Genomic DNA, 25,093 nt, shown 5'->3' on the forward strand with positions numbered 1-25,093 from the left:
TATATATAATTTCTTTTAAGCTAAGAATTTTTAATTTTCCAGAAAATTTTTGCAAAATTGCCTGATTTTTCCTGATTTCTCCGACTTCCCGTTTTTAATATTCTTAACAATTCTCTAATTTTCCTAATTTCCAGTTTTGTAGCAACTCTGTACTGAGACCAACTATTGATGCAAAATTTTGATTACTTTTATGATCAAGCAGAGTAATTCGCAATATTCGTACCAAACAAAAATTGTAGCCATCAACTATTTTATTTAATTGTTGTTTGCTAAATAAAAATTTATTTAATACAATCAATCGATAAGAGCTGATCTTTCGTTCGATAAACATATTCATATTAGGATAACTAAATTTATATCTCTATCGCACGATTGGCATAAATTGAAATTTTATTATATTCTGAATGAGTTGTAATAATTAGCATCGAAATACTACTGTGTCTCCCGATATCTTTAAATATATATGGAAAAATATTTTCAACGACCGTCTCGAAATTGTGGGAATAGTTAAAGATTAATAGTAATGCCACGGATAAATGGACGAGAACTGGCAGAAGGACAATGATAAGATCAAGTGAGAACGAGAGATCGTCGATACCAAAGGAAAGTTCGAGAAACAGGAACATTCTCACCACCTTGAGTCGGTGACCGAATAGTGCACTCTCGTGTCACGCTGCCGCATTCATAAATTGGTTAGAACTTAGTGGAACTGACAACTAGTGCCATCCAATTAGTCCTCCAATGCCGTTCAATGTAATAATAAACTACGCTAAACTAATAAGTGAAAGAAAACAGAAGTGGATGATACGTAATTATTTAAAGCTTATATTAAATATATTTTAAACCTTATATGATCTAATTTTTGCCTCGTAATATATTGATCTAATTCTTATCAACATTTTGATTAATTAAATATAAATTTTAATTTTTGTAATAATTTTACAGTCAAGTGAGAAATTATATATTTAAGAGATAAATATATTCTTGAAATGTTTTTAAAAAATATTTAAATTATAAAGTAAAATAAATGTGATAGCGAGATTTAAATTCGTAAGTTCGTTAATAACAGCCCTTTAATGAATTTTTATCTTATATTGTTTATCTGTGTTTTATTATAATGATATTTTTTTAAAATACAGAATTTTTTCTAGAAATTTTAGAAAAAATAAAACTAGTTACATTAAATCAAAACTAGTTACATTAAATCTAACTGGTTAAGAGATGATTCAAATTCAGTATAAAGAGAGTAAACATTTGAGGATGACATTGTGTATTTGAGTTTGCATACAAATATTTGTCTTTTCCTAGTGACCATCACGACCGCGTTGTTTCACAATACAAACGAAGAATTCGCCTGCAATTTTTCACCTTAATAATATCAATTATAAGCTTATAAAAATATCAAATAATGACATTGAATATTTATCAATATGTTTGTATACCTATATAAATTTTTTATCAAATAACATAATAAGAATAAAAATAAATAATTTTGTATTTTAGGTTATCTTCAGTATATAAAATGAAATAATGATATTTCATAAGATTACCGTTGTATATGAGAATTTAAATTTTAATAATAAAATCGGAAAATTGAGGTGAAATGATTAATCAAATAATTAAAACTGTTGTGATAGATTATCCAATCGATCGTAAAATCATTGATATTTTTATATACTTATAATTTATATTATTTAGAGTCTGAACTTTTTCATATTACTTAATAATATTAACAGTACATAGACAGATGACCCACAGGTATAAAATTCATGACACGTGTAAAATTCTTTTTTGGCGGAGCCATTTATCTCTTTCTATCTACATGTAAGAATTGGATTTTTCCGTTATACGTTTTGCACATGTCTGGTATGTTATCGTAACTCATAATTGTATTAATAAATCATTGCAATCATTTCAGTAGTTCGCTGGATAACAAAACGATCAAAGTGAAAATTGATGGCTTAATTGGATTCACCTCAAACTTTACGCTATTAATTTTTCATGTGTATTAAATAAATTTCAACAATGGTAAACCTTGGAAGAACCAATGGAAATAAGGATATATTTGACGAGGTACATACATACAGTTGTAATAAATGTTGCTTTTAAAGATTTAGTATTTGTTCGTATTAAATTTAAATTCAAGATGCATTTAAAAATTTTTTAGACATTAATTAAAGCATGTTTATCGAAGCCTATTATTGCAATTAAAATAACACAGAAGAGAATCAAGTTTATTATCTTTCATTTATATTTGCATGCAATTTATTATCTGTAGAGCTTAAATTATCAATTTCCACTAGTCTTAGACTTATGCACTCGTCATACAATTTTCAGAAGAGCATGGTTCAAGATAGAGAACGACATTTTGATCGGCGAGGAGGTACCGATTTACAGGGAATGCACAAACGTCGGCGCGTTGGTACTGGAGAAGATGCGAAGTAGACCGGAGTTCGTCGCTCAAGTAAGTAGATACAGTCAATTTCGAAGATGTCGATAGAGACATCATCGAATCGATTTTAACATAAATGTCACCATGATTCGCCATTTAACCCTCGCTCGTTCGATCGTATAATCCTGTAGGTGGAGGCGGTTACTGGTACGGAGACCACTTTTGCAGAAATGATGGAGAAAAGTGTGAAGTGCACGCTGTGGCTAAAAGAGCAAGCTGTTCAGCCGGGCGATAACATAATCGACATTTGCACTCACTTGAAATCATACATACCATTGCTAGCGGCACTTTACATCGACGCCATTAGCAATCCCTGGGACAACGAACTTTCCCCAAGTATGTTACTTATCCTCCCGCTTTTCCAGCTTGTTTCTTTTTTTTTCGCGTCAAGCCACCGAACAAAATCGGATTTCCATTCACCGAGAGCTGTGTCGTTGCAAAGCATTCTGTTTTTATTTTCTATTTTTCTTACAATTTTTTTTAATCAACCAAAAAAAAGCATAATGGAAAAAGTATTTGTCGCAAAGTAGTAACGTTTTTCGGCTTTTGTCTTTTGCGAATCCAAAACGCCGTTGCAATTAATTCGCGTAAATATATTATAACAATCAACTCTCTAAATCTGAATCAGTGAATAGTCACTAATTACCCATGCAGTGGCATACTTGGCACTGATAATCAGTGAAGTTCAACTAAAAAAGAAAGAATGCTTGAGCATTATATAACTAAAATACTTTGCATGTTACTTTCAATCTTCCAACATCATATTTATTGAATTTAAGCACTAAAACAAGATTAGTTAAATCACATAAAATTAGCTAGGTTAGAAATCTCACATTTAATTCATTGATTACCAGTGGCACTGATATCAGTGATTATCCACTGATTCAGATTTAGAGAGAAGATAAGCACCGTTGAGTTTTTCATATACGAGAAATATTTGCGAATGTTTCCGTCGTTTCAGTGATCGCATGTTACTTCCTATTAACGAGGCCAAAAATAGTGAATGCCGAGTAGCCAAAATGTCTAGAGCAAGTTTATCAAAGAAAACAATTTAAACACCAAGCTGGTGATGTTCGGTAAATTGGCAGGATTTGAAAACGCGTCTCTGATGAGCATTCTGCGTTCTCAGAATATGGGGATCAACGAATTTGAGTGTTTAAAATTGTTAGCCCTGATCATGTCGCCACAATCATTTGCTTATCCGGTACCAGCGGTCTTCCGATACCGGGATCAGCCACGCGTTCATGACCAATTACATGGCTCATGTCAAGATTCACAACTTCCGAGGACACGTGTCATGTGGACGCCTCCCATGCGATGATCTATTCATCATTATTAAGGCTATCTTGATTGCTCAAAAAGGATCATAGTCCCAGATTGCGATGAAATCGAGGAGATATAATTTATGTCGTTTCATCAAAAAATACGAGGCGAGTGTCGACATAAATTAGCGGACATACATATATCGCTTAATTACATATTAATAACAAATCGGAATATCGTCTCTCTAACACGCATTGATAATAATAATAAATTAATTAATAATCGTCAGATATACACTCGTGATAGCAACAATTTTACGCGTATTTTTAGAGAACGATAGTTCAATAGCATGTATCGATTATTTAAAACTCTTTATAAAGCATTCATTTTTAATGACGTGCGCAGATATAGTTCTCGATGTAGAAATTAATTACGAGTTTATGCGATGGAGATAAAATTTAATATTTGGCGATATCACCTGATTTACCATGCATTTTTCATCACGTAGCATCCACGTTATTATTTTCATTTCGGAATTCTGCAACGGGAGTATTTTATACAATATTACGCTCGCGCGTTTGCGTTAATTTATGTTAATTTATGTCGCGCAGCGAATTTGCTAAAGGATAACACGGGCTTGAATTGAGGCGCATCTACAAACGGGCGTGATAGTTGTACCGCATGATTTATTGCTTCGCGCAGGTAATACCGCGGGAGTGTTCGAGTTTAACGGCGTCGTTTTGCATTCAGGTATCCTGGTTTAGATGCGATTCCTGCTTCCCTATTCGACTGGTAAAGTTCGGCATATTAAGCAAGTACTCACTACCAACATTGAAAATCCTTTTGTTTGGCGACGCGCATTTCCGGGAAGAGCTGCAGCAGAGTCTAGTAAAACTTTTGCCGCATACCAATGTCACATTCAACTACGATAGGTCCAATTTATTGAAATGATAAAATCGTGATTGCAGTCTTGTTATCATATTGATAATAATTAGTTATATGAGTTAATTATATTAATATTGTATAAGATTAACCATATTAATAATACAATGCTAGCTAATGTTTCAATTTAAAATACATACATTGACATGCAATGTGAAGAAAACCGATTTTTAAACTGCCCGTATTATAGGAATGACAGATTACGGTGGATTATGCCCGTCAAACGAAACACAGTAAACCGGGCAGTTGCGGATTTGTGTGCGAAACAGGAAGGCTGGAAGTAGTCGATCCTGATATGGGAAAGGTCTTGGGGGTCAATAAAACCGGAGAAATATGGGCCAAATCGTTGTACATGATGAATGAATACTACAACAACTCTGAGGCCACAAAGAACGCTATCGATTCGGATGGTAAGTATATGAAATATTTCGACATTTGCCGTCGTTTAGAGCAGACATAGAGATTTCAAATAATAGAATATAATAAAAAGATTTGTAACAATTGATAAATACTTTGTAGCATATTTTTTAAGACTGTAGAAATGAATGTTATAATTATTAATGATGCCATTATTTCGATTATTAATACAATTTTATAAACATTTAATAATTGATTTTAATATTAGAATTTACGTTAATTTGTATATATATAAAGAATTACGAAACTTCAATATGATCAATATGGCGCATTTTAGGATGATTGCATACTGGCGATCTTGGTTACTATGATGACGATGGCAAAATCTTCCTCGTCGACAGAATGTTGAAATTCATGAACTACAGAGCTATCAAGATATCGCCCGCGGAAATCGAAGTTTTGATTCAGCAGTCCTCGAAGTCGCCGTAATGGCGGTGCCACATGATGTTGGGGAGGAACACGCCATGGCTTTTATCGCGAAAGTACCCGGGAAAGAGGTAATCACTCTAACAAACATTCGTAATGCCTATTTAAACATTTGTCAATTGTTCTTATCTTATTTAATCTTAATTTGTTTATACAATTTTTGGACTGCTAAAAACAATACCTTTTTTCCAAATCCAACTAATATTAAAAACTATTTCCATCAAACTTAAATTTTTCTACATTAAACTATTAGCGAAATAACATTAAATACAACATTTTGTGAGCACAGTAACAAATTTAACATGATACTTTTTAAAGCGTATCTTTTTAAATTTTCTGTAAAGTTACTGAATATTTTATATAATATCCAAAGTAATTCACATATTGTTCTTTTTTTTCTAGGAAATTATACCATATAATTTCTTCATATTTATTTACATTCTACTAAAAAAATGAATTGACTTGCTTTTGTACGCGCAGCGTAATTTACTGCAGACCCTAAGTTTCACCGTCTTGCCCTACATACGTTACATTACAATTCCTCACGTAAATTTCAAGCGACGGAGCTCGACATAACCAACTTGGTTGAGCAGAACATGCCGTGGTACTGCAGGTTGCATGCGGGAGTTAAATTCATGCAGAGGCTTCCTCGTACAACCATGGGAAAGATCGCTAAGAAGGAACTCAAGCAAATCGCAAAGAATTACTTGACGAATTAAAATATTGTAATTATTGTCAAATTTAAAATATATATATGTATATAGTATTATAATAGTTATTGTTTTTTAAATCAATGCTTTAATTTCAATACTTTAAAAATGTCTAATAATGTTTCTGTAATAATTCCTTATAATATGTAACACAATATTATATAATGTATTACAAAATATCACGTAAAAAAATCTCTTTATACATATTACACTTTTAATAAATTAATTTGATATATAACCAGTGATATAGAATTATCCTTTATCAAATTTATAGAGCGGAGTATCGTTTTATCGCATACTCGTGGCTCATTTGTATTTGTTAGGTGATTATCGATAAAATATGATATTATGATAGTGTCATGATACATTAGGATATGTATCGCTATATACAGATTTATAATGAACCAATTGATAAAGCGATATCAGATAAACGATTTCAATAGAAATAAACAATTTCCTATGGGGATATATCTACATAAATCGATTACTATTGGCATATATAGGTAGGTATGGTATGATATACAACAAGATTTGATGAATGTTATGTGAAAATAAATATCACTTAATTAATATATAAATGACCTTATTGTCTTTCAAAATAATCTATATCAAAGATGACTTTTCGCACGAAATTTTTTTCAGGAAATTTTGTTTCCGAAAATTGTATGAACGTTGTCAGAAGTGTATTGTCTCTAGGAATGATTATGTTGAAGGACAATAAAAGTATACTAATTAAATAGTGTTTGTTTTGTCACATAAGATTAACAAATTTTATTGCCACACCACGTATATACATAATAAACAAAACGCTATTATCAAATGCGAATGTCAAATACAGTGGAATTAAAAAAATAGCTTTTACTCGTTTTTATTACTCATTGCAAAACACAAATGATCATTATAAAACGCCATTAGAAAATGCCAGATAAAATATCGTTACGTTCTTACAGTTCGAAGTAACGGTAAAAATCTTCGTGAAAACATTAAAACGAAACTCAAGAGATTTTTCCAAACGTCCTGCTCATCTATTTCGCTTGTCATTGTTGAGAGCGGATTTTCCTGTCGCAGGACATTCATGTTTGTCGTCCTTATTACGTACGTCTGAGTACCACGGTGTAGCTCGGTATATGCATTAAAAAGAGAAATTCGAACGAATCAAGAGGAGCTCCATGCACAATACTACAAAATACGTTGACTCTGATTGCTTCTAGTGTAAAGGGAAGAAAGAAATAAAATCAAAGTAAAGTTTCTTATTCGCGATGAGAAGTGGCAGTGTAAACATAGCTGATATAATTTTCAATTGCATAATAAATACATAAAGAATTACATTGTATTATAATTATACAAGCAATATAAAAATTTATATCGAGATACGATTAAAAGTCGAGAAATTATATTTACTATCACGCGCTTTTATAAACATAAATAGCTGAAAAACGTGGATTAAAGATCTTTATTAATGTATTTATAAAATTATTATCGGTCGAACATATTAAATAATTTGTTATTATATGTTTTAAAATATACATATATGAATTTAATTATCGTAATATCAAATTCACAATAATAAATAATATAATTAAAATAATTCATAGCTATGTGACGAAATTATGTGTAAGATAAAAATAATAAAAATTATGTATTCACAAAGATATAAGATTCATGTAAAATTAATTAGTCGAGATTGAAAAGATTGCTGAACTAATATATATATTTTAAGATCATAAATGAAATTAAATTATTTGAAATAATTTAATTTAATTTGAATATGATTAAGCAACATAAAAAATTATTATCACATTTCAAAATAAAAATCCGTAAAAAGAATAATTAAATTGAAATAATTTTATAATTCGTAATTTAGAAAGAGATTCTAATTATAATATAAAAAATTATATTTAAAATATATCTTATCAATATCGATACTGAATATCGATAATTGACTTCAATAACAGTACATATACTTCAGTGCATTTAACTTCTCGAGAAATATTCGAGAGAAAAATGCACGCAAAAAACGCAGAATGGCGATTTCTGTGGTTATACTTCCAGTAATCGTCTTCAAACGTAAAGTGCGCAAAACTGCAGCGAAATTTTAATATTTGCTTTATGACGTATTTAGTCCAACCACGTTTTCTCTACTTGAAGAAAACTCAACCAAGTGTTCGCAAGTAAGTAAATGCGCGAAGCTAAAAAAGTCGCGCGCTGAGATAATTTCGTTCTCTCGCGTAATCGCCAAGCTTTAAAATCAAAGTGATTCAGCGCACCGCAGCCGGATTAAATAGGTCGGATTTAATTAAGTTATTGCGTCCCGCGCGGAACTAAAACAACCGTAAAATAAGCTTCACGTCGCACAGTGGTCGTTCGTGATTAAGAGCAAAACGATTACAGGTACCGCGATTACGGCAAGAACGTGACACTTCGCGCAAAGAAATTGCACTGGTCGATCTTCTTTAAGATAAATTTATCGTTTGCAAATGACGGCCAAAGAATTGATGGAGCCGGTGCAAGGAAATCGGGAGAATTTTTCTGCAGACTTCGCGAGAACGTTAAATTCGTCAAGACATCAAATACGAAAAAATTGTTAAGAGAGATTTAAACAGCTTGCGGAAGGTTCATTGTCAAATTCAATAATCGTGCAAAGATATTACTATTATTAATTTTTTATAAGATCATATTTAAACAATGTGCAAAATGTTCAATTTTATTAATATAAAACTGCTATTATAATATCAATACTCGTAATTATGCAATAGGTATTCATTTATACAACAAAATACTCTTTCATATGCACAATATTCGTTTATACAAAATATCTGTTTATTATTAATTAATAAAGATGAGTGTCACCGGATATTTAGTAATATTTTTATCTTCATTCTTATAAATAATTAAAATATTCCGAATTTTATATATTATTGAATTAAATTGATATAATTTTTTTATTTCAATTAGAATTAATTTTAATTATACTGGAATAAAACAGATACATATATATTCAGAAATTTTTACTTTTATTTAATTGTTAATTCTTTTAAATGTATCTAAAACTCTTTAGAGAAAAATCAGAGTTTCTTCACTTATATTTTGAAAATGAGATGCTAAGTTCACAAAAATGTCATATAAAATATTAAATTAAAACGAACAGTTCAAATTATTTTAAAAATGTTATACATTTTGAGTAACGATGCTGCTATCGTAAAATTATGAGGAATTGCAATATATGCTTTATCTCCATTTAATATCGCTATTTAATTTAAGACAAATATTGATAATAAAATAATGCGATCGTTTAGTCGAGTGATCGAAATATTTGATACATGCAACGATAAATACATTGCCGCTTAAGAGTATTTATCTATTCTGTTTCTTAATAAAATGAAAAAGAGTGAACTTTAATCTTCTTCATTTCCTAATCTTCTAATAAATATTAAATTTAATAATAACGTTCAATTTATTCAAAGTTTTATATTTTATATAAAAAGAATAGTAGAATTATAACAGAATATAAAAAAGGCACATACACAAAAATCGGATAGACAAATACTTTTGAGCGGTAGTATATGTGACATCTGGTCTAAAAATTATCCGTTTCCTTGTCGCCGGATAGGAGGAAGAAGAAAGGAACGTTACAACTGTGCGAAGTAAGAAGAAGAAACTACGTCAACTACATAAGAATGAAGTTGAGGGAGGATGTGGTCACGAGAAACATGACATTTTACGGCAGTGCCATCAAGAAGAGATCCACGTCCAGCTGAACAAGAGACTCTTGCGAAATCGACTTTTTATGATCTCAGTGGAAATTTTACCAAATTATCTCAACAATACACATCGTACGAATCTATACCGACGATGACAAAAACAAACTAATTGTAAGATAAGATGTGAAAGAAATAATGATGAGGAAATGCAAACAGATAACTTGTCGATGTGTTCCATACATAAAAAGTGCATAGTGCCATATCAAAAACATTTGATAAAAATAAGATGTCTGATCATCGTCTATATATAATTTGCCAATCTATAATTAACATATGTAATTTCATGAATCATCAATAAAATATTAATTCAGAGTTCTTAAATTTTTTTGAAAAATAATATCATTTATAAAATAATTACAATGATAATGATATACAAATGTTATATAATGCGTTAAGAAAAGATATTCACACAAATATAAGCATAAAAGTAAAAGCATAATCATAAATCTTATTTGACCATGAGCGTCAAAAATTTTTACTTCTGACGTCACAGTAAATACATAATGTAATGTAAAGAAACATAACTCTATCAGATTAAAAATAAAATTTCATAAAAGAGAATGAGTGCGTTCAATAAAGTTGAGTGAATGCTACTGATAAATCCTTTTAAATATCATATGGATCTACTCCAATCACAGATAGTAAAATATTCATGTTGTGTTCGTTGAATATGTGTCCAATATTATATTACTTCAACAGATAGCTCTAGTTGTACGCAGACATACAAAAAAAAAGTTTACAAACTTTTAGACAGACAATACACCTATGTCTTAAGTTAAAGCAATGAAGTAAACAATTAATAACTAATAAATGTAAGTGACAAGTAAAAGTAGCTAATAAAATCTTATTGTGATATATGTATATGTATATATTAATTATATGATCAACATGTTTAAAATGATAGAAAAAAAACATTTTTTTAAATAACATTTATATATTCGTATTTTATTTATTGAATACAAAAACAAGTTTAAGAAATGAGAATGAATATATGATAATATAATGTCCTACGAAACAATTTCAACATTACTAAACCTTTTTAAGAGATATTATCGAATCTATCTATCTATTTTCTTAAAATTCAATAAAAAAATCAACTGTATCTCAAAAGTGCCACATTGAAGGTGGAGGATTAATTGCAAAAATTTTAAATGTTTAATTATATCAATAATAATTCTGGAGAATGTAATATGGAGAATATATACACAGTTAATATTTTGTTATTAATCTTTGACAAATACTACATGCTGTAAAGTAATTTATAATGAATTATCAGTTTGAGTATGACTAATAGTAAATATTGGAAAGCTGAATAAGATTTCGTTTCTTTCTTTGATTTTTCAATATAAAAAAGAACTGTGGTAATCAATATTTCCATAGCGATTCAAATTCAAAATATGTATTATCACGACTTCATCGAGCACACAATCATATCGATGATATATCCAAGAATTAAATAAATTATATCTGTGGATAATAAATCAAATTATTCGAATAGATTATCTAATAATTTTAATTACGTTTAAAATTCGTTTAACGTAAAAAAGTATTGATCATTATTGACCCGTAAAATTTATCGCATATTTTTAACGAATAAAATGAATGACGAATGAAAATATTAATACAATCGTATTAACATACAATTGTAAAAAAACGATATTTCTATAAAAACATAATATTATTCATACTAAATTCCGTAATTTTGACGTTGTATATATGATCTTATTAGGTATATACAAGTTTCTGCAATGTTGCAATTATCTCTCATTGCGTGTGTTGTGGAAAATAAGTAATGTAATTCATTAATTTCCATAGAACCATGAAATTATTATAGTAAGTTAATCTATTATTATTTACAATTATCTCGAGTAACTAATTAAATATTTTTCTCATAGCTTAGTTTGCTTCACGGATAGATAAGTGCGTATTATAATTATCAAATATTACGAAAAAGCACTTAAAAATTTTATATTTTTACTTATTTATATTTATATATCAGATAAAATGTCATTCGACAATAGACACGTACGATTCTACGAAGCATTCAAAACGACATTTGTCAACGTTGTTAGGACGGACAGTAGTAGCTCGCGAATGCAGAAAAATTTCACAACCGTTGAATACGGCTGCGATAAATTACCGTGGCGTCGAATCGGCGCGATGCATACAGCGCCCAAATGCAACTCCGTTTCGATAAGCGTATTTTTATCGTTCGGTGCAAATGCATTTTGCAAACCGCCGAATGGAATTCTCGCGACCTCATAAATTTATTATGCCTCTGAACAAAAATGTTCGAATAATTCGGTTCGTTCATATCTCTTGCAAACGGACGTATTTCAAAGTTAGATATTTATAAAAGATAATTGACATTAGTATGTGCTAATAATTTAATTTAGTTTAAGTAAAACAAATAAAACGATTTCACGTAAAATCAGACAGCATAAATGAGTATCTCTGAGTCTTTTGCGAATTTATTTGTCCTTGTATGTAATACGATGTTTTCTAAAATTTTATAGATTCGAAAATATTTTATTTACTTTATTTATTGCATATATTTAAAAACTATTTTTTCTTACAAATTCTCGAAAAGATTATGAAGTTTTGTTTAACACAAAAAATGTATTATGACAGTATAATAATATACAGTGAGTACAAAAAATATTCTATAAGGAAATTTTTTTATTAAAAAAAACATTTGTTGAAAATAAATGTTAATTAGCAATTTTATACAATGAATATGTTCTGTTCTAACATAAAACGAGCTTCACGTATATTTCTGATTTTAGAAGCTAAATTTCTCGAAAATTTTATGAGCGTCCAACAATAAAATTTTTTATTTTCGTTTATTTTTAAGATGATATGTTTTTTATATTTAAGATGATATGAGAAATATTTTCCGTATTTAATTTTATTATACAATTTGCACTGTCATTTTATTTTTAAATGTCGATTTAGGATATTATAAATAGGATATTTTGTGTAAACTTTATGATTCCTTTTATCAATACATACTATATTTTTTCTTTTTAACCCTCTACGGACCAAATTTTTTTCATAAAAAAAAATTTATGTAACGTGAAATCAGCAAATATCAACATATAAATACAAATTAACAATGAATTCAGCAGACAACTTTCAAAAGCATTTACTTTGATATCTCATAAGTTAAATAAAAGTTAAATAAAGTTGATAACCGCTACCAAAAATATTATTCATTACCAAGAAGACATTATATAACAAGATATATATACGCTAACTTGTGATAAAAAATAAATAAATAAATAAAATATCGATATATTAGTATGTGACTTGAAAGTTATACGGGCTCATAGAGAGTTAAAATTATTGTCGAAAAATGTAAATTTCTTATAGTTACCATGATTTTTAGTCGTGTTAAAATAGATATAAACATATTATATAGCTGCTGGTTTTGTATCACGATTGACCAAGAATTCAATTGCAGATTCAATTGTTAAAAATGGTGATTGATAAAATCTGATACAAAAGTATTTTGTTGTCGATACTACGTGACTATTAATGTGATTACAGCTGTTAAGATATTTTTGCAGACATGATGATGAGCAACGAAAAAGCCAATAAATAGGTAAGAATGCGTTATTGAAAAATAAATAATCAAAATAGAATTGCCTCGGTAAAATCATTGTCACGATGTATCCTCGCTTTTCTCCAGTACATACCGTCGTTCAGAATTGAGGATAACATATTGATTGGCGCCGAGCAAACTCATCCGAAATGCACGAACATCGGAGAACTGGTCCTCGATAGATTGAGGAATAAACCGGATTTTGTAGATAAGTATACCGTCACATGAAAATTTTATATGACTGATTAAATTTCATTGCGCTCATAACTTCTGGTAAGCTTTAATTAGTTCGGAAAAATTAAATAAATTTAGAAATGACAAGATAATAAAAAAAAGGAAAGAATTTTTTCTAATTTATTAATAATTGAACTATATTATTAATAATTGAAAATACTATTTATATAATACAATACCCGATAACGTTTAAGCATTTAAGACAAATTAAGAAAAAAGAACGTTTTATCAATAATATAATGTCAAATATAAAATAGATCCGATCGATGTAAAATTTACGTATGTGTCTAAAAATTGATCTACATTTTAAATTTTATGAAATGTTTAGATAGAAATTGCTTCAGAAAAACAGAGTACCTACACAGAAATGAAAGAACAAAATATTAAATGTGCTCTGTGATTAAGAAAGCATGGCATTCAAAAAGGTGATGGACTGGTAATCACATCGATCACTTACATACTAGTATTCGCAAGTTCATATGTTGCCGCAGTAATATGTTTATGGGATGAAAAAGTATTAAAAAGTATGTAATTTTATGTAAATTAGGGCTGATGATTGATTTCGAAAGCTTTGACATTCAAACTTCGAAACTTCGGCATTAAAATATTCGAAGACTCATAATTGTATAATTATTAATTTAATATAGTTAACAGTAACAAATATTTTTATTTAAAAAAATATACAAAAATGTTTACAAATATATTTTTTTCTAAATATTAGGTGTTGGAATTAATTCGTAGCGTTTTACAAGTGATGGGAAGTACTTTCATTAATGTATTTTTTAATGCTCATGTGAAATAAATAACATTCTTTCATTAAAAAACGCTACGAATTAATTCCAACACCTAATATATAATTTTTCAAAGTATTTTTCAAAGTATAGAAAAAAGTTTTGTGCAACAAAAAGATTGATATTAGTCACAATCAACAAAACTTTTTTCTGAATGTAGAAAGTCTTAATGTGTTTTAGCAAAATTTTGTAAACTAATATTATCGGCCAGCTAAATCTTTAACACAGCTATAAAAATGCAAAATATTTACTTATTAGAAAATGCAATTGTTGAATTGATTTTTGGAAAATTAACCATCAAATAATTAAAAATATATATAAATTTCTTTCTAACATCCGCGTGGTACTGTCTATTGTTAACATCCCGCAGATTCCGTTGAGAATCTGGTGGAAGCCACAAAGGAAGAAAATCTAGAAGTTAAAATCATAGTTATATTGGCAGTTTAACAGAATTCGTGTCTTTGACAGATATTCTTCAAGATCAAGTTAATCCGTCAGAGATCGATGACCTGTTCCGTTGTATCATAATCGATAACCTACATGCCATAGCGATGACCTGTGTTTCTTCCGGATAATACAATGGATATGCCAAAAGGAGCTGAACTATCTTATGTGTCCCTTTACAACAGTATTATTCCCATTGAAGAGGTTTACATAATCAACGAGGTGATATTGTCAATGCCTACGATATGATGGCACTACGGATTAATTCTGATATTCGAACTGGTTTTGTCAAACACAAAATGGATCATTACTTCAGCAGAAGTAGCTTTCAAAGATGAAACCAAAATATACAAAATTATTCAGGATTATTCAGGATGGGGTAAATTTAAAAAATAAAGCAGTACATTTAATAAATGTAGCAGTTCAAAACATGAAATAATTCAATTCTTTTAAACACGCAATTAATATAATTTCGCAAAACTGAATTCACTTCAATCAAAAAAATTGTGTTGTTTATGTTTATCAATTTTTAAACATGCACATTTAATTAAAAGTATTCCTATGCATTTTTTCAATCTTTTGTGAACATGTACACAGTATAATAATCACGGAATATTTTTTTATTATATTTATAAAGTCTAATACATAAATTTTATCCTTTAAAATGTGTTTAATATATAAATTCTATTGAAAACTTTTTCCAATTTTTTGCTTTTTTTAATATTGTTTTTAATTTATTTCTTCGTGTGTCCCTAAATTTTAAAACTAATTTACTTCCTTTTGTGTTTGTTCATATTAAAAATTAATTTGTTACTGTTATTGAATAAAAGTTTTAATAACTGTAATTTTTCAACTATTTCTCAGGTAACATGGCTTGGAGCTGATATTTCGTTTCCATACATTTTATTCAAATATAATATTTTACAAAAATATCCTATGCCATTTCTGAAAAAGCTCGTCATTATCGGTGGACTATTTTTAAAGAAAATATAAGAAGCTATCGCAAAAATGCCACATACCCAAATATTAAATATTGTTACGGTAAGAATCAAATTATTAAGTCAGCTGAGAGATTATTTGGTAATCAAAATACTGTGATATTTAAAAAAATATCGGACAAGTATCATAAATACCAAATAATGCTATAAAATCAAAAATATTTTAGATTTGTTTTTACAAAAGTATTCTAACAAAAATAAAATATTATTACGTCAAACATCTTTCTTTCTAAAAAATTGTTAATTATCTGAAAGTATTTCCCGAGGCTTGACTGATGCCGGATTGTGTGTAAGCCAAGCAAAAAATAGTAAGCTAGGTTCTTGCGGCTTTGTGACCAAGGGATTAAAAATAAAAATAGTGGATGAACAAACTGGGCAAGCTTTAGGATCTAACAAGACTGGTGAACTTTGTATAACATCGGAATTTATAATGAATGGTTATTACAAAAATCCAGAAGAAACTAAAAATGTCATCGATTCAAATGGTTAGTGTTGCAATAATAAAATAACATCTACTATTATAACGATATCTTTTAATATTTAATCTATAAAGATTATTTTTTATTTTACACGATCGCGTTTTACTGTAATAAAAATTGAAGTAAAGTAAAAATTGAAAATATTTTTTACAATTATTCTTATATTTACAAGTCTTTACTCTCTCTCTTCTTTCTCTCTAAAAGAATATATTTTTCTTTGTTATAATGAGATGACCAAAAAAAAAATATTAAAGAAAATAATTTTATACATATGTATAAATCTAAAATAAATCTGAATAAAACATATCTTATTTACGCACATAAGTTGGCTGCATATAAAAGACATAATGGACGACGAGGAAGGAGAAATTTATTTCGTTAGTAGGCTTTCGGATTTTATTAACTACAGAAGCATTAAGTTGTCATCCGCGGAAATAGAAAGTATTCTTGAAATTCATCCTTCAGTTCTCAAGGCCGCAGTGGTTTCAGTACCACATGAAACGGATATAGAACAGCAATGGCATTTATTCAAAAAGTAATCGGAAAAGAGGTAAATTACAATTGCATTTATTTTAAAAAATTAAGTTTCTTTTAGAAAATATATAAAAATCTTTCCAAAAAGGTTTCTTAAAAATAATTATATATAATAAAAACATAAAAAACATTGCTATTTATGATTAAAACCCTTCATCTTTTATTTTATTAAGTCTGTTAGTTTGTCATACCATGCGTGTATGAACCCAAATATAGTAATAAGTATTTTAATTTCGAGAAAGTGTAGAAAGATCAAGAAAATATTGATTTATTTTTCAGGTAACAGAGAAAGAATTGCATGATCTAGTAGCTAACAATTTACCAAACTATTGTAAGCTTAGGAGGAATCAAATTTGTGGACAAACTTCTACGTCTCACTACTGGGAAAATTGATAAAAAACAATTAAAACTATTAATAAAAAGTTACGCCAATTAAATTTAAAAAATATTATACATTTCTCACAAGTCAAGACATCAAGTAGATATAGTATAATATAAATTATCTTTGAAGTAATGATAACATTTGCAAAAGAAATATTACTATCGAAATATATCAATTAAAACGCTACAGATTTCTTTCTCCCACCTGCTAAAAAATTTCCGGCAATATCAGATTAAATTAGATTAGATTATTTTTGACTCATTTAATAAAAGTATTGATATTAAATATATACAAATATGGAACAATTAAAATTAAAAAAGCCAAAGATTAAATTGAAAGTCTAAATTTGATTATGTTTTTTTATGCTTCAATATTGGAGAAATTCAAAAGATATTTTAAAACAATCGAGCAATACATTTGGTCTACATATAGGATTTAATAAATTAAGTTCCTTTATAAGAGCACAAAAGAATAAATTATTTTCATTATTGCATTCTAGTCTTTGTCTACAAAATTAATTGTCAGAATTATGATGCGTCTTATATGCTAAACGAAACGGTTATTACAAACGTGTATTAATAAACATCATAATCATATAAACAAGAACATCATACAATAATAGTCACTTAGTGATCACAGAATTGAGCATAATCATGAGTTTGATTGGAACAAATAAAAAATTTAAATGAAAAACAAATATTCAATAAAAAATTAATGTCTGAAGCTATTCATATCAAACAACAAAAAATATATTCAACTGTGTCGGCTCTTATTGGCATTATTTTGTCCTTTACTGATATCAATATGGGTTTATGTACGACGTAATGAAATATATAAATTACATATAATAACAAATGAATAAAAAACGTTAAGACAGAGAAGAGAGAGAGAGAGAGAGATTCTCTCTCCGTTTAATAATATTTTTTGTGAATTTATACAATTGAACCGGAAATTGTACAAAAAATAATTAGGCACGAAGATCCGCCTTGACACGTTTTTCATTCACTTATGTATAACATTTCATTGATTGATTTTCGCTTAATTGTACATATAATGAATTATATACACTATAAGTGAAGCAGATTAATAATATTTGCATATTATGTTATGAAATGTATAAAATATATTAATTTTTCATTATATCGTCATTAATTAGTAAGTTCATTATAAACAAATATTCATAATGATTTTGCTTATACTGAGTATTATGACTGATTAAATTATTTCAAAATTTTGAAAATGTATTTCGACATATAAACTGTTAAAATTTGCATTGATAAATAATATATAAATCATTCTATAATCGTCCATTTTATTTGAAAATGAACAGAACATACCTCTGTTCCAAATAATAAAAAAATATTGTAAAAGTAATAAATAATTAGAAATTATTTAAGTACATTTTCAAATAAAGGGTGTTTTTTTAAGCCCGATAGAACTTGAAATTGTAAAAAATAAAAAAAAATTAAATTAAATAGCCGCGGTGGCCATATGCCCGAAATCATTTTCAAATGTTAATGCCATGCATTGATCTTTCGACTAAAAAAAATTTTTTGATTATAATTTAATTTTTGTGTTAGTTTTTACAATTTTAAGTTCTATCGGGCTTAAAAAAATCTATCGGGCTTAAAAAAACACCCTTTATTATTATCACCTTTAAGATTTTCTTCCTTTCAGAAAAAAAATGCTTCATTAATTGCCACTTATTATATAATTTTTCTTTAAAACAATTGCGTTAAATGTTGTATCTCTCTTCTCGAACTTGTGTTTTAGCTTTTAATTCCAAGTTTCTGATGTGATGCGCCAATTAATTAATTGATAATTGATCTAAACTGATAATTGATACATCTGTCAGATAAAATTTTCGCTTGTAAATATGTGTACATATATCATCATATCTTAATAGAAATACAATGATATAGATGCGCGTGAAAATTCATTTATTCATATCTTCCTTTAGAGAAGTTCCCTATATTAAAACAGTTGACCAAAAAAAATCAATATTTAACAAAATAAGATTGATCTCTGCCATTGAGCTCTTAAAAATCGCACAACAATCACACTTAACTACTCGAATCATAATTGGATTCGAATGTGTGGCGCTCAGTTCTAGAAATTGTACGAGTTGTTCAGAGATATATATTAGGTGTTGGAATTAATTCGTAGCGTTTTACAAGTGATGGGAAGTACTTTCATTAATGTATTTTTTAATGCTCATGTGAAATAAATAACATTCTTTCATTAAAAAACGCTACGAATTAATTCCAACACCTAATAATAAAATCTATTTTTACTTAAAAAATATTCAATTCATTTTCAAGAGTGCTATGGACGCCTCAGTGCAATAAAAAAGTCGCGTTCCTAATTCCTTCTCTCTCGGATGTCACATACTTCTCGTACATGAGTGGGAGAGATAATGTAACATAATAAAAAGCCTGATATCTCCGATTTGATTCATATATAGATTACGAATGTGATTCGACTATTAAAGTAAGTCAAAAAGAACAAAAATTATTAAAGAATTTATAAAGATGTGTGAACGAATGACAGCAATTGATAACAGCAAGGTAAGAAGATATTAAAAAAAATATTTAGTTCGTTCATAAAAAATCAGGGTTGGTAAAAACTAATGTTTTTTTTTAAGAATAAAATGTATTGTTTTTTCTTAAATATGTTTTTAATGCTTCAAATATTCTTTAAACAATATTATAAAAAAAAACATATTTAAAACATATTAAAAACATCAATTAAGCATGTTTTAAATTGTTTAAAACATGTTTAAAACAGTTTTTTACCAACCTTGTAAAAAATATACTTTTTGCTGCATTTATTAAGATTTTATAATTAAAAATTGCTAATACTTTTCAATTTTTGCATTTTTTTTTAAATTCTGTTTAACTGTGTTGCGTGGATTAATATATTATTGTATTAGGTGTTGGAATTAATTCGTAGCGTTTTACAAGTGATGGGAAGTACTTTCATTAATGTATTTTTTAATGCTCATGTGAAATAAATAACATTCTTTCATTAAAAAACGCTACGAATTAATTCCAACACCTAATAAGTAATATAATTTTATATCAAAAACTCCAGAAACTCCATTATCACGATGCTATTCGTGAATTCAGAATAGAAGACAATATTCTAACAGGAAAAGAAATACCAATAAATAGAGAACCTGTTAATATATCCGAAGTGCTACTTAAAACGTTGAAGAGCAAACCAAACTGCATCGGCCAGGTATTTTAACAATAATTTCCACTAAATCTATTAATGTAAAACAATTGTATCGCTAATTTCTAGAGTGTATAAAACTTTGCGTAAACAAGGATTTAAACATGCAGTTTAAAACCTTTTGCTCTATAGGTGGATGCACTTTCTGGTGAACAGGACACTTACGCCGATATGAGTGAACGCAGCATTAAATGCGCCCTTTGGTTACAGAAGCAAGGCGTTAAGCCTGGCGATATAATTGGTCTTTGCTGTGATAATGACATGAACGCAATCATAATTATGTTGGGCACTATGTACATAGGTGCTATATCTAATCCTTGGGACAACGAGTTATCTCCAAGTATGTATTTCCTATATATATATTCTATTTCATTGTAGGTATAATCGTGCTATATAAAATCATATGTAAGAATAAGTTAGGAAAAAGTTAAAGATTTTCAAGCAGTCGATGCGATTATTATTAATAATACACTTAACACTTGATTATATTTGCATAGTTAAAACATTTATAGTTATCCCAAAAAATGATTATAAATTATAATTAAATTATGTTAATTGCAATTACTTTTTCTCTCAGTGAAATGTATGCTTTGTATGATCAATGTAATAAATTTAATTTAATAATTTAATACTGAATTAATTGTTCGTTCAAGATTTATGAGCTATACAAGTAAACCTTACACACATTATTCATCCATTTAATTCTATTCATTTACATTTGTTTAGTGACAGCACGATATTTTCTTTCGTTAACATCACCAAAAATAGTTTTTGCGATGCCGTCATTGGTTCCGATTTTAGAAGAAGCAATGAAAGAGTTGCAAATGAATATGAAAATAGTAGTTTCCCATAAATTAAATGGATACACATCCGTGGAGGATATCTTGAGTGATCACGAGATTAACGAGATCATTGAATTTAAATGTGCCAAGATCAGCAGCCCCGACGATGTTGCTCTCCTCTCTCTCTCATCAGGTACTACGGGCATGCCAAAGGCTACCGAGATATCGCACTCATCTTTATATAATTGCTTACTTCCCGAAAAAGTCACGGAATTAGAAGGTCATACTGGTCTGTGGACACACACATTGCGTTGGCACTACGGGGTCCAATTAGCATTTCATGCCATCTTAGCGTATTCGACAAAAATTCTTGCACCCTGTAGCATAATACTTAATGACGACGATGAAGCAATATGTCGATTTATCGAAAAATATCGAGTAAGTTCTATCTAATGATTCCGCAATCTGTTATAAAACTAACTTTGCGAATAATAATTAAATGGAGATTAAGCTTGCACTTTAACTTTAAGGTAACATGGTTTTCCACCGAACCAGGCATGCTAATTCGATTTTATAAGAGCGATTTATTGGAGAAATATAAATTGCTGACTTTAAAAGAAGTAATGAGTACTGGTGCTAATTTAGGAAAGGAGCATCAAATAGCTTTGGCAAAGAAATTACCTCATGCTTTCATTACTACTGGTTATGGTATAAGTCAATTTGATTTAAAAGTATCATATGACATAAATACTTCATATCATGACACTAAATATTTCGTATCATTCTTCATTTCTCTTGGATTTATTACTATTATAGTAATATATCTTCGGAAATATTAATATCCACTTAATTGTATTAATATTATCTTCTATTATTTCAAAGCAACAATTAAAAATAAGTTTTAAAATGATCAAAAAATATTAATACTAAATTTTAATAAGTAAATAATACTTCTTTACTCAAATAATAAAAATAAAATAAAAATAAAGATATCAACAACAAATAATTATAAATTTATAATAAATAAATTTTTATAAATAAATTATTTATAAATCTAAATAAATTGACTTTTTACACTTATTTAAAATAATATTTAAGATAATATTTATAATAGCGTTTTCATGCGATGATTCTTGACGGTGTCATATTATATCATATTATATAGTTATTATAAATATCATTTTTAGGATCTACGGATGCAGGAGCTGATGTAACCGTTATGATCAAAGGTTGCAAACTAGGATCTATTGGTTTTGTCGTACCTAACGTTCGAATAAAAGTGACGGATGTAGAAACTGGGAAAACTTTGGGAGCTAATCAAAATGGAGAATTACGTTTGAAACTGCCTTGCATAATGAATGGTTATTATAAGAGACCTGAAGAGACTGAACGAGCTTTCGATTCTGAAGGTACGTAGTAAAAGAGGTGGATGGGTGGGACCATATCAGTCCTTATACGTCTGAACCTAGTCAAAGAGTCATCTAAATCTAAAGAGTTCTTCTATGTCTCCCGTTAAGTCAGTATGGATTGCGAAATTATCCTTATATATCCGGAATGCAGAGTTTGAACTTGTGACCCGTCAGTTACAAATCCGTCGCTCTCACATGGAGCTACATGATATTCTGATGATGTGTAATTAATCGGAATGTCACAAAATTGAGGAAATCATTTAGCAATTTTGACTCTAACAACAATATTGTAATGGAGAGCTATATGAATACAGAAATAAATATTATTGTATATATAAATAATAAATATTATAAATATTATTAATAATAATATTATAATAACACACTTATACAAGGAAAACATTAAGTTAAGAAAAAATGACTTTATTTTAATGTTAAGAATCAAAATAAGATGATTTAAATTTTTTTACCTTTGTGTGTTCTTTAGGTTAGACACTAAAATTTTTTATATAATTACAAAATATGAAATGTATAAAAAAAAATGCAAATATTAAAATTTGAAAATATTTATGAATATAAAAATGTTGAAGACAGCAGATTTGCAAATAAAAGAAATAATAATAATGCGCAGTTAAAATGACTTCGTGAAAACGCTTTTTTAAATACAGATAAAAATATAAATTATTAAACCTTAAACAAAACATTTCAGGTTGGTTACTTAGTGGCGACATAGGATATTATGATGATGACGGAAATGTTTTCCTCATCGATAGAATATCTCAATTTATCATCTTCCATGGTATTAATATTTCTACCGCAGAAATCGAGAACGTTTTGAAGACACATCCTGCGGTATCTCAAGTAGCGGTAATAGGAATACCACATGAAATTGCGGGTCAGCATCCAAAAGCTGTCGTTTCTCGAATGCCACATAAAACGGTAAAAATCGTAAAACGGTCATATCTATTCCATACAGTGAACATGAAAAGAACGATTATCATATTTAAAATTCATATTCATATAATTTCATTGTAATCGTAAAAAAATGTTTCAATTATAGGTAACGGAAGAGGAGCTCCATGATTTGGTAGCGACAAATCTACCAGAAGATTGTAAACTTCGCGGTGGAGTTACATTCCTCGATAAACTCCCACGCACAGCTACAGGCAAAATTGCGAAGAAGCAACTGCGAAATATGTTTGTGAATTAAAATACTACTGCACATATACAAATTACACACAATAGTAAATTGTTACATCATTTAAAAAAAATATTTAGATTGCTTAATAATAACAATATTGATTAGAAAGATAGAAATTTTCATAAAGATATGTTAAATAAACAAAAATGTACAAGTTTTTCTTATATTTTGATAACATATAAAATTATCTAATTTTTCTTAAATAAAAATTAAAAAATTAAAAAACTCAATATAATGTAAATTATATTATCACAAAATAAATAAAAATATCATTACACGTAAAAATATAAAATTAAAAGTGTTCTACTATAATAAAAATTAAAGTCGAAAATTAACAACTATCGAAAAATCTTCAGACGTTCGAAAAATGCATTCTGCTAGATGCAATAGACGATGAAAGATTTTATCCACGGACGATTACTTCTGACTTATACATTACTGACATATCCCCGATTTTACAAAGTGCCTCGTTTATATACAAATTTAATGTAATGCTCAATATTTGAATACGTTATTATTTTGTTGATACACTGAAGACAACGAAAATTATGGCCGAAATGTTTGTAACCGTCAATTATTGTTAATAATACGCACTACACACTACCATCCAGTGTCGGCTTACATTGGCTTGCATTTTTTCCTGATTTCGATTTATTTTTTTGAAGCTTTTTTTATTAAAGATATATATTATTAAATAATTTTGGCAAAAAAAAATATCTACCAGAATTTACAATACATAGAGAATTTTTCCTGTAGAAAAATCTCAATGAAAAATATTTCTAAAAATGTTTATTTAAGATCAGTAAAAACAGATAATAAAATATGTGATTTTCCTCTCTATATTTCAAATATTGTAAAATGCACTCCAAAGCACTTGGAATGTACTCTTTTCAGGTATTATTTCCTTCAAAAAAGATATCCCCTCTCCACGAGTTTTCATTAATAATCTTTCTACAAAAGGAATACATATATAGATAATATATCTTTATTTTCTGCACTCTTCTTATGATAAAACTCAGATAAGAAATGT

The 25,093-nt window shown here is 28.4% G+C and overlaps 1 protein-coding gene and 2 pseudogenes across 1 annotated transcript; all 3 read left to right on the forward strand.

Moving 5' to 3' along the window:
- The first annotated feature begins 536 nt into the window (after positions 1 to 536).
- Positions 537 to 6,219, forward strand: LOC147906773 (uncharacterized; annotated as a pseudogene).
- A 2,100-nt stretch (positions 6,220 to 8,319) lies between these two features.
- LOC147906774 (luciferin 4-monooxygenase-like) lies at positions 8,320 to 18,724 on the forward strand (annotated as a pseudogene).
- Positions 18,725 to 18,854: 130 nt separating this feature from the next.
- LOC105144853 (luciferin 4-monooxygenase) lies at positions 18,855 to 24,288 on the forward strand. Its single transcript, XM_011054064.2, has 8 exons — positions 18,855 to 20,004; positions 20,531 to 20,677; positions 20,804 to 21,011; positions 21,398 to 21,891; positions 21,984 to 22,161; positions 22,641 to 22,862; positions 23,572 to 23,801; positions 23,923 to 24,288. The coding sequence occupies exons 1-8, from the start codon at positions 19,969 to 19,971 to the stop codon at positions 24,070 to 24,072; spliced, it is 1,665 nt and encodes a 554-aa protein (XP_011052366.2). The 5' UTR covers positions 18,855 to 19,968; the 3' UTR covers positions 24,073 to 24,288.
- Positions 24,289 to 25,093: the final 805 nt, after the last annotated feature.

Source organism: Acromyrmex echinatior, chromosome 18, assembly GCF_024713525.1.
Source record: "Acromyrmex echinatior isolate Ae372 chromosome 18, ASM2471352v2, whole genome shotgun sequence".
NCBI classification, from domain to species: Eukaryota; Metazoa; Arthropoda; class Insecta; order Hymenoptera; family Formicidae; genus Acromyrmex; species Acromyrmex echinatior.

What these genes read in the sequence shown, in the direction of transcription:
- LOC105144853 (XM_011054064.2), top strand. Translation starts at nt 19,969, where the DNA reads ATGTGTGAACGAATGACAGCAATTGATAACAGCAAG. An exon ending in CAGCAATTGATAACAGCAAG is followed by an intron (nt 20,005 to 20,530) that starts GTAAGAAGATAT and finishes CAAAAACTCCAG; the next exon opens with AAACTCCATTATCACGATGC. An exon ending in CTCGAATGCCACATAAAACG is followed by an intron (nt 23,802 to 23,922) that starts GTAAAAATCGTA and finishes TTTCAATTATAG; the next exon opens with GTAACGGAAGAGGAGCTCCA.